The 11438-nt window shown below is 39.2% G+C and overlaps 1 protein-coding gene and 3 non-coding genes across 4 annotated transcripts; 1 reads left to right on the top strand and 3 right to left on the bottom strand.

The window, feature by feature from the left end:
• Nucleotides 1–620: 620 nt before the first annotated feature.
• LOC131323018 (probable plastidic glucose transporter 1) lies at nucleotides 621–10044 on the top strand. Its single transcript, XM_058354631.1, has 12 exons — nucleotides 621–1028; nucleotides 1687–1807; nucleotides 3723–3923; nucleotides 4853–4952; nucleotides 5631–5743; nucleotides 6293–6386; nucleotides 6473–6629; nucleotides 6955–7101; nucleotides 7201–7274; nucleotides 7468–7556; nucleotides 7806–7920; nucleotides 8158–10044. Exons 1-12 carry the CDS (start codon nucleotides 815–817, stop codon nucleotides 8353–8355), a joined length of 1623 nt encoding a protein of 540 aa, XP_058210614.1. The 5' UTR covers nucleotides 621–814; the 3' UTR covers nucleotides 8356–10044.
• Nucleotides 9414–9494, bottom strand: LOC131324901 (small nucleolar RNA snoR77Y). Its single transcript, XR_009199487.1, has one exon. It is a non-coding gene; the product is annotated as a small nucleolar RNA snoR77Y (small nucleolar RNA).
• Nucleotides 9596–9747, bottom strand: LOC131324984 (small nucleolar RNA snoR2/U65). The gene has a single exon (XR_009199559.1). It is a non-coding gene; the product is annotated as a small nucleolar RNA snoR2/U65 (small nucleolar RNA).
• On the bottom strand, nucleotides 9956–10019 carry LOC131324985 (small nucleolar RNA U49). Its single transcript, XR_009199560.1, has one exon. It is a non-coding gene; the product is annotated as a small nucleolar RNA U49 (small nucleolar RNA).
• Nucleotides 10045–11438: the final 1394 nt, after the last annotated feature.

Genomic DNA, 11438 nt, shown 5'->3' with positions numbered 1-11438 from the left:
TATCTTGCCTTGTACTATATATACTCCTACCCATGGATGGTTTAATATATACACACAATCATTTACCCAAAGTTGTTTCCTAAGTCTGAGCAATTGATACCTGCCCAAAAAAATCCAAGAGCACAGATGCTCCTGTCACGTTCCGACTTAGATGATTCGGGCCATTCAAACAAGCAAATATATTTATCAGATGACAGTATTAAAAGTACTTAATCCACTCAAATTTGTCTTGAAAAACCAAAAATGTTAGAATTTTGATGGTCTATTATTTTTCTGAAAACAAGTTTGAGCGGATATACTAAACATTGGGTCCTACGAAAAAGAAGGTTCAATCAATCATCCAAACAACAAAGGGATGGATCGTAAACTGCGGACAAGCTGAATTCATTCAAGAAAAAACACTGCCGGGAAGATTACAAGAGAAGATAGAATTTTTTTCTTGGTTGGTACATTTCGGGATAGTTTACGTGTACCTCAACAATTTTTCTTTTCGATCTGATAAAAAACCAGGTCATTCACTTTCGGACTAAGATGAGATTTACAAGAGATTTCTCTCCTGTGACCTCGCCCCAAAATTGCCAAGTTTGAACTCACGAATACACGAAAGAATATTGGAATACATGAAACATATCCAAACCTGTGTATCCCAATCAATAAACCGGGAGTACTGCTCAAAGAGTCAATGTTATACCGCATTCGAAACAAGCGCGTGAGATTTGCTCTCTCTCCTGTCTCTCTCTCTCCATTCTACCAGTGCTGGCTGCTTCAGTGTAGTCCGAAATCCGATAACGACCCTTTGCTTTGAAACCGATCCATGTGGGCAGCTGCCGGAATCATTCACCCCTTATGTCCGGTGCCGATGATCCTCATACCCCACTCATCAACCCCAAAACCTTCCCTCTGTTTCCTACTTAACAAACATCCGCCGTTCCGTTTGCGCCGTCGACCTCCGCTGGAGAGGAAGTTCAGAGCTACGGCAGCAAAGAAACAGAAGCAGCTCCCAGAATTGAATACTCCCAACCAACAAGGTCTTACTTCTTCCCTTGTACACTCAAAGCATGTCCAGCCCTTTAACTCAAATTTGAGTGAAAAGCTTCATTTGGTATGAAAGAACTCCAATGAACAAACTCAAATCGGGAGATAAAGGTTGAGTAAAAGCTTGATTAATGGCATGATTGTAAATTTGCGAGGAAGAAAATATTCTTACAACATTTGAATGAAAATTTGAGTCAAACTATATTTGATGTAGGTTTGAGTCAAGGAGTGGGGTGGATTTTAGAAAGTTTTGCTTTTAAATATGTATCTATTGTTGTGTTAGCAGTGTCGTATGCAGAATTTGTGTCTACCAGAATCCCGAGCCACCTGTATTTTAGCTAGACTAAGTGTATTGCGAGGTCCAATGAAGAGACGAGACGAGACTATGTGTATGCGTGTAGCCACCATTTCATTTTATACGCACATTTTAGGGATTTTTTTCCACGGGAATTTTAAGATTTCTTTTTCAAGCAAGGGACTCAAAGGGTCCAATCCCATAGAATTTTTCTAAATTAATCTGAAAACTACTCTAATACGTGAGAATATTTGGGGTGGTTCAGAGGCCAGGGCATGCTGGCACCCCCTTGTGTTATCCGCTGTTGTGTTAGTTACGTTAGTACTCAACCAACATAATGGTGGGATGTATTGCAGATGGTGAATCAACATCAACACAAGAGAAGGGCGATACAAGGAATGACTTGGGATGGTTGCCTGCGTTCCCTCACGTGTTAGTTGCTTCATCGTCCAATTTCTTGTTTGGTTATCACATTGGGTAATTTGATCTCCCTTCTTTTATCCTAAGACTATCTCTTCAGTCCATCCTTTATCCATCCAAGTGGGTCAGTCCATAAGGAGCTTTGCTCCGGCTTTAATTGGACCCCACTATTAGATAGTAGGATTGGTCGCTAGGATTAATAGGTGTATCGGACTATCTCTATCCCTATCTGGGGTCCATTTTACATATTCTTGCTAATCCAAAATCTCAATTACAAAGAAACCTGCAAACAGTCATAGTTTCAGATACAAGAGGCTGAGTTTCTAAGAGTCATTTGCCAAGATTTGCAAGGAGCAAGGTTGAGGGAAGAAGGTTTAACATTTAGGAATTGAGAATTCTTAACTCTAATGTCGAACTTAGTTATTTTGAAGGGCATGGAGATATCTGAATCACTTGGAAAACTCTGCAATTTCTTCATTGTCATAACCAAGCTACCCAGCAGTCTTCCTGATTATGTTGTGGAAAGAATTACCACTGAACTTCCCTATGAGCCAGTTAAGCTCATTATCTCATGACTGATGAGCTTTAGAAATGCCATAGAGATACCAAATCTGCTGCTGGACACATCTAGAGAGCTGGCAAGAAGAATAGGTGTTGAAGATCCTCAAAAACATTGCAGAGAGGGCAAAGTGGAGAAGTCTGAATAACCCAGCGGTTCTGACACTTACTTATAGCCATCCAAAGAATGAAATAGTCTTGGAATGGCCGTAGGCTTCCAAATAAGATTTTTTTTACTTGGCAACTTTGAGAGTAAGGGAGGAATAGATAGACCGTTGGACCTGATCTGACCTGGGATAGTGGGGTTGGAAATTTGGAAAGAGTGAAGAAGGAAATGGCAACACACCAACACCCATTGATCATTGTAAACAACGATGGAATCTTTTGGCATTTGTAGGAATCCTGAAGACGCCATGACTCTAAGACTAAAATAAGTACTCGGAGGTTCTTGATGAGTTGGTGTTGGGTGGGGGTGCAATTATCATGGCACGGGTAAGTTTTTTGGCCATCTCCAATGATATCTTTGACGAAAGGTCTAGCGAGCGATCTGAGATTGAGAAGCTTTCTCCAGGTCCATGAACAACCTAAAGAAGGATTTAGAGTTAGAAAACAGCCATTCTTCATTAAGTACTTGTAGCACCATCGAACCTAAAATAATTGGTGTCTGGAACATAAAAGCTAGATGTGTCTGAGATAGGATGCATTATTCCATTCTTTGATTCCCCTTGGCCAATCCCACCCTCTTTTTTGGCAAAGTTCCGTGCTACTTTATTGGGGTGTAGCCGTGTAGGTATGTTTGAGTACCAGTCCACAAAAAGTTCCTGAGTAGCTTTTTAATTTGTAAATAAACACACTAATGTAAAATGAAAAATGTGTAGTCCACTTGACTAGCATACTAAGTAGAATAGACTTTATGACCTGAAGTCTACCTGCAAAGGAGGACTTGTTGACCCAACTTCTGATTGTTTCTAAGATCTCATTGATGAGGCTGTTGCAGTCTGCTACTGATAGCTTTGTAGAAATGAGTTCGATTGCAAATCAGAGTGGGGGTCATTTCTAGCATTTGAATCCAACGATTGGTAGGAATTGTATCTCAATTGGACAACCAACCATACAAAACATACATACTGAATAGCTCTCATGTGGAATTGGTAGTCCCTTCACCATGAGATTATTCATCATATGGGATTTTATGTCCCTCACTGTTAGCCCAGCCGCTCAAACATGGCCTATAAGTATTTACAATCTATACACACGTGTGCACACAAACCCACATGGGTATAAGATAAAAATAACAAACTTTGTGTTGTTCAGTTCAAGAGATGCAAATGAAGTACTTGAATTTTATAGTCTTATGTAAATTAATGAGTTCATTTATTCTTTGATTGCATCTTAACTGTTGGGTGTATGACAGGGTAATGAATGGTCCTATTGTATCTATTGCACGAGAGCTTGGTTTTGAAGGGAAGTCATTTATCGAGGGACTTGTCGTGAGTATATTCATAGCCGGTGCTTTTATCGGGAGCCTTAGCTGTGGTTCATTGGTCGATAAATTTGGTTGTCGACGCACCTTTCAGGTTGACACAATACCACTTATTCTTGGTGCAATAGTAAGGTAATTTAATTTCTCATTGACACATATGAAGAAAGTATAATTTGGTCCTTAAAAAATGTAAGCTTTGGTACTGTGACATTCATTAAATTTCCCTTCAAAGGGACATCCTTGACATTTACTCCAAATGTAATTGCCAGTGTTGAGAAGTTTCAGAAAACAATGCAGCTCAAACTAAAAGCTTCTGGTCATGGCTTTGGATATTGTCGAAAATGGAAACATGATAGTCAACTAATGGAATATGTTATATTTATTGTGGGTTGAATAAGCAATACAGTTAAGTAAAAATCAAATTCATGTTTTTGTTGTTAGAGCATCTGTATAAGGGTGATTGGATCTGTGTTAGTCTTGGAAATATTGCTTTCCATTTTGTAGTTTCACATGGTCTACCTTTGATGTTTGATAGCTTGATCATTATTGGCCCATGTCCCAACATTTTTAGCTTTTCCGATGGTTTGTGACCTACTGGATTTTCCGTTTCTGGAGATTTACATTTAAGTCTCTCTCCATTTGCATTTGTTTCCAATTTGGGTTTTGTGTTCTTTGCATGTAGGATGCTTGCATCTCAAAGTGCAAGATACTGTTGCGCGTGAGGGGGGTGTTGGATAGCTTGATATACACTTTTGAGCTCCTTTAGTAACAACTGATTTTTCAAGATCTGCCATTTCATGCTTTCATCCTGTTTTAAGCTATGCTGTTGATCTTTCTTTACCTGTTACAGTGCATCAAATCCTCTTTTAGGCATTTTGTTGGTTAAAGTTCGATAAAATTTACAAGCATTTGCAACTATATGGATGCTTAAAGATATACCAAGATTGCCATGATATATCCATTTTGACGTTCGACACTCGGATTTCAGGCACATGTCTTGTTTGATCTTTCGTACGACATGTAGATCATGTTCTATCTTGATCCTTTTTAATTTGTAACAGTGCACAAGCTCACTCTTTGGATGAGATGTTCTTTGGAAGATTTCTTGTTGGCCTTGGTATTGGTGTGAACACTGTTCTTGTTCCTATTTATATTTCAGAGGTAATTGTTATTACTCGAGAGGCTGAAGAAGTAATGCGGTTTGTTCAAAACTCTGTTTTCATCATAATCACGTGGTCTTGGAGTTGTGTAGCTTAGTATTAGTTGCGATTCCACTGGGGGTTAGATTATTGCCTATTGCAATTCATACTGGTTGAAATTGTCAGCTTTCTTTACCTTGTCTCGGTATGTAAAGGAGAGGATGTGAAATTGCCAGATTGGGTAGACTTAGTTCACTGTCCTGATGTACTAATTGTTAGATGTTTGGAACTCCTAGTGTACCTACAAATACACGACAGTCTAGGATTACCAATTATCATTGCTAATAATTCCTTTGGAAGAACCACATTTACTGTTACATACACTTGTAACAATGCTGAAGTGTGTGTGCCTAGTGTTCTGCACAATATTAATAACTTGGCCTTGAGACAAACATATAACTAGAATGTAGTTTATGTTCCATTCTCATGAAGAGTATTCCCATGGTGTTACAAGGCTGACTTTCAAGAGGTAGACCAAGTATGCGAGCTAGATTGGGTGCATTGTCAGTTATAGTTTCTGGCGTGGAAGCTTATAGTATGTTTCTCTGGTTCTTGTGTCCTTTAAACTGGGTTGATGCCATATTCCCAAAACAATTTCAATAGTTTATTTTTCTCATCTATTCTAGTGACTGTGTTGTAGGTTGCTCCAACAAAGTATAGGGGTTCTCTTGGGACCATTTGTCAAATTGGCACATGCCTTGGAATTATTGCATCACTCTTTCTAGGAATCCCTTCAGAGAATGATCCCCACTGGTGAGCTTGTTCTTTTGGTTCCTCGTGAATGCTTGAAAGATTGATTGGATCCCTGAGTTTCCCTTTATCTTTCTTTCTTCTTTCTTCCTTCTTTCCTCCATTTAGTAGTGCTGCATTATTTACGTTGCACTGATCTATTCGTCCTCTAGGTAGAACAAATGAGGTAGGTCAGTTTATAGGGAAAAATGACAGGACATGCGGAAATAAAATGGAACGATATGGAAGGTATATATTCAGAATCAACTTGAGGGTATGGGTGTGACACTTGTTTGAACAAAGAGAAGGGAAGCTACTGCTATCTCCTTCATTATTTTTTGAATTTCACAAGTTGTGATTCACTTGTCGTCATGCAACATTTATGGACTTTTTTTCCCCAGACATCCACTCTTTGAAATAGAGAAGAATAGTTAACAAGGTATGAGACATCTGAAAAAAATTCACAAGTCACTATCGACACTTATATACTGTCTTGTCATCTATTGCCTCCCTTCTAGCCATAGGATTTCTTTATCAATCTGCCAGCTGAATTTACATGCATCTTGTTTGCAGGTGGAGGACGATACTCTACCTTGCAAGCGTCCCTGGATTTATTTTAACCCTGGGTATGCAGTTCGCTGTAGACAGCCCACGGTGGCTATGTAAAGTAGGACTCTGTTTCCTTTTCAGTTATTTATCTGTAGATTTTTTGTCATGTGCTTTTCTTAATCTGTTACTGTGCTGTTTGTATAGGCAGGGAGACTAGAAGATGCCAAAAAAGTTATCCGTGACCTTTGGGGACCGTCTCACGCCGACAAAGCAATTGAAGAATTCCAGTCCGTCATTAGAAGTGATGGAGGCGATTTGGAGAGCAGATGGTTGGAACTCCTAGAGAAGCCACACTCTAGAGGTTGTATTAAGGTGGTTTCAGTGTCCTGTTTGGAAAGGCATTGAACTTTTTTAATGGATTAAACAATGTAGTCAACGTTGCTAGACACTTTGATCAAAGAAACATTGCTAGGCACCATTCATGAACAGTTTTTCCCATGCTTACCTCATCTGAACAGTGCACTTTAGTCACCCATCACACCCCTATAAACATTTACATTTTCCCCCACCCGGTTCTAGCTTAGATATCTTCGCTATATTTTGGAGAGCTGTTGCAGTTTAGAACTATGCCCTTTACTTTCACATATCTATCTCAGTTTGATCCATAAAATCCTGTTTATCTGCAGTTGCGTTCATTGGAGGTGCCCTTTTTGTACTTCAACAGTTTGCGGGCATAAATGGTGTTCTTTATTTTTCGTCATTGACTTTTCAAGATGTTGGAATTACAAGCGGTGCTTTAGCAAGCCTCTACATCGGACTTACCAACTTTGCAGGTTTGGGGACTAAATGGATGTCTACATCACATGCTACTATGTTGAGAAACATGATGGTTAGAAACAGTTGCTCATTTTCTTGAGTGTGCTCCTTTCCAGGTGCACTTTGTGCTTTGTACTTGATGGATAAGCAAGGGAGAAAAAGGCTTCTAGTTGGAAGTTACTTTGGGATGGTCAGTGCTTCTTATCTTGTCTTTCTTTCTATTTCTAATTTCTTGTAAAAAGATAAGTTGAGTTACTCATAGCCAGTAAGTAGTAGTAATATTTAACCATCACTCGAAAGGGGGTTTGAAAATTTCACTCTCGTAAGATAACTCACACATCGCATTTTGCATATTACTGAACGCCAAACTGTTCTCGTTGCAGGCAATATCTATGTTTCTTGTAGTTTATTCAATCACCTCTCCACTGGATGAAGAGCTTGGTCACAACTTATCGATTCTGGGAACAATCCTGTATGCTTTCCTCTGACACATTAATATTGTCGCATTATCATACCAGTTGGCTTTAACTTGTAGCATTCTCAGATTACCTTTAGAGGAAAATTCAGGGTTGCATTGTGTTTTTTTAATTGACAGATGTTCCTCTATAATTCCCAAAAGGCTGCAATGTTGTAGTCCTGATGTCCATTTCTACTTTCTAATGATGAGGATACGTTCAAGTGAATTATTACGTTATTGCTTGTCTCTCTCTCTCTCTCTTAGGTACATATTCATGTTTGCTATTGGAGCTGGGCCAGTAACTGGTCTCATTATTCCAGAGATTAGCAGCAGCAGGACACGAGGGAAGATCATGAGTTTCAGTTTCTCAGTCCATTGGGTATGTACTCACAAATGTTTGGAAGTATTCAGAAACAATTACTAATCGTGCAACACCAGAAGCAATAGGCAAAGCTCTAAGAATTTGGCAATCTCTATTTCCTGACATTTTAGCTGTACATGTAGATTATAACGTGGTAGACTTTCTCGCTAGATGTGGAGTATTTCAATCTTCAACTATGCTTTTGCTGGACCATATCTGTAATTTCAGCCGTACTTGCTTTGTCATGTGACTCAGGTTTGTAACTTCTTGGTTGGTCTTTTCTTCCTTGAGCTTGTGGAGAAACTTGGAGTCGCACCCGTTTACACAAGCTTTGGTGCGGTTTCCTTGTTGGCAGCAGCATTTGCTTATTATTTCATTGTCGAAACTAAAGGACGATCTCTCGAGGAGATTGAGATGTCTTTGAATTCTACCTCTGCAGCCAATGACAAGTGACTGATTTGTAGACTTGTTTACACGGACTGGTACACAAGATGCGGAAAGGTTATCAAGATTGAGCCGGTCTCTTTTTTTTGGTCTTTTCAAGGGAAGATTGAGCTAGTTGAGTACGGCTTCAATGCATGTTTTAGCTACTGATTCTTCATTTGGCAGTCTTCTGGCATATGTGGCTATTTCGGAGTCTTGTGGGCTACTTGGTCCTTGTGACATTGTACAGAGTATTTTTACGTCATTTTCGCAAATATGTGTTGTCTGCTACTCCTTTCTGGTTTGTTCTATTAATGGTAGGGACTTGGGAGTATGGGGAGGAGGGCCATACCGAGAAGGGTGCCTTGACCATTGACAATTGGATTAGTACGTAATTCTGCCAACTGGTAATCCCATCGAAATTCTTCGGAGGCTCGGAGCTGAATTCTTAGTAAGCAAATGTTTTTCTTCCTCCAAGGCTCGCAGTAGATTCCCAAAATTTGAAACAAGTTTATACTACTCGATGTCCCAAATTTTGGCAATGGTATCCACATTATTTGCCTCGTGCCATAGGAGTATTCCAGTTAAAATTTGCAACTGGTGACCAGATACGGCAGCTTGTCTGCTCTTTCCCATTTATTCATTTAGACCACAGTTTTTTTTTTTCCCCAACATTTAAGAGTATTCATACCACCTTGCGACAACTTGACTAAGTCCTCATTTCTGTTCAAATGGATGGGAAATCCGATCCGACATCCAACCCGCCTAAACCTTCTGAGTTTATGCCACAGATGTTTTGCAATGAAACGAACATCAACAACGACCATGTCCCCTCCAACAATTCAAATCAAATAGTATATTCCAATGTACCAAAATTTACAATGATTTTAGTTCCCACAGCACCTGCTCGAGCCATGTTTCATCTTGACAGAATGTCAAAAACAAAAACAAAAAATAATACAGAAAAACATTCGAGTTGGCTGATAATGTGAAACGGCCAACCATTCCATTGAACTGAAAACTTGACCTTTACGTTGACAAAACAATTGCAGTTTTAGTTTCGTTTGCATATATAAGGGAAGAAAAGATGGAAGCCTCAGATAGTCGATCTCACATCAAGGTGATTCAGTCGGTAATTCCAACTTTTTTAAAAGAATCATCACAGGCTTTATCTCTTTGAACAAAAAACCAAGGTCTAATATATCCAGAAAAAAAAAACAAAGGAAAAATGGAAAACGAAACCAGAACAAAGCTGTGGTAATGCTGAAGTAAATGTAATCGCAAAAACCGGCTCCGTGGACGAACGGCATAAGAATCGATCCACAGGTTCCTATCAAATATGCGAAACAGAAAATTGATTTTGGTCCAAAGATAGCATCGCCGGTCAATGCTCTGCGGCTACCGTCGACGTGGCATCGGACCTTCAATTCAAAACAAAAACACACACACAAATACACTACTATTATACATACATACAAGTGTAGGAGTCTATACCGGAGGACCCTCAGAGACCCGTTTCAAATCACGCACACTGCGGAGCACCGGAGCAACCTGATCCCGACCGACGAGCCCTAGGATTTGGGTAAATCAGAGAGTTCGCAACCGGTGGAAGGGAAGAGACCGAACGCGGTGCACCGCCGGTGTAAAGTGTCATACGGCACTTCCTATCGAATGGGAATGCTTCCTCATAGGGAACGACGATTTCAGAAGAAAACAAAAAGGGAAAAACTAATCGGAATACATAGTGTTTGAACTTGTAACCGTTGACGCCTGCAACTCTCGGCTGCAGTGAACCAATGATTTAACCCTATAATCGACATCTGCTATGGATTCGTATGCGGAGAAGAAGAAGGCGAGGGGGGATTTATATAGTGAAGCCAAACCCTAGTTTCTAAACCTAAACGTGACGTGGGCGGATTGTGTTTCCAATTAAGTGGGCCGCGTATAAGTTGGTCTTGGGCCTCGCACGGCGTCGGACAATTCGGGCTTGGGCCTCAGCGTGTATGGTATTCAAGAGGCATGCACTGTCTTCGTTTGGGCCTCTAAAACCAACTTTTCTCTATGCGCACATGATTCCCAATAAGTTCTCTATAGGAGTGAGCAAAATAACCAAGAAACCGAGAATTCAGTCCAAATCAATTCAAACCGAATAGTTTGGTTTGGTTTTTTAATGATGAGGTTAGGTCTCGGTTTAAAAAAAATAGAAACCGTGTTAAATGGTTTGGTTTATGGATTTTCGTTAATGGTTCTGGTTTCAAACCGATCCAAACCGTGTGATATATATATATATAAAAATTGTTTAGATATACTTAATAAACTTAATTTCCTTATCTAATATCTATTCCACCAGCCTATTCTTTTCTTTCACTTCCAATATTAATTTCCTAAGCTTCTAATTCCGACAATTTTATTACGCTAAACATACACGATTTGGGCTTAATAAAGTGATTTCCTACTCTTTTTTCTCGGTAACTTATTTTCTAATGTATTCTATATTTATTTAGTTGGTTGATGTTAGTGAGTTTTGATGATTTTAATATATTAATTTCAATATAACTTTTAGTTTAAGTTATCTATGCAATTTTAAGTACTTAAAATAGTTTATTGTAATGATATCTCAATTTTAAGCGAACCGTGGTTGAAACCGAAACCAAACCGCCTTTGAATGGTTTGGATTTGTTTGGTTTTATGAATTTTATGGGTTGGTTTAGTTCTCTAAATTCATAATCCGTAAGTAGTGGTTTGGTTATTGGATTTACTATAAAACCAGACCAATTCAGTCCATGCTCACCCCTAGTTCTCTATCTTATTGTTACTTTCATTTCTCTATTCTTTTCTGCAAAATAAAATTGTGAAATCTGTAACCAAAGAGGAGTTGTTTTTTTTCTCTTGCACCGACCAGCTCACGAGCTCGACTTGTTAGCTTGGCTCGATTGAAAAGGCTCACTTAGTAAATGAGTAAACTTAGCTTGTTAAAGCTCGAGCTAAGCTCAAACTTAAGTTTTTAGCTCGTTTTGTAAACAAGTCATGCTCAAACCCGACAAAGCTCGACTCGTTTGTAGCTATAGAGAAGAGGCTCATCACTTGAGGGGTTAAACGAGTCAAAGTATATA

Source organism: Rhododendron vialii, chromosome 4a, assembly GCF_030253575.1.
Source record: "Rhododendron vialii isolate Sample 1 chromosome 4a, ASM3025357v1".
Taxonomy (NCBI): Eukaryota; Viridiplantae; Streptophyta; class Magnoliopsida; order Ericales; family Ericaceae; genus Rhododendron; species Rhododendron vialii.
This window is presented reverse-complemented; position numbering and strand designations above follow the sequence as displayed.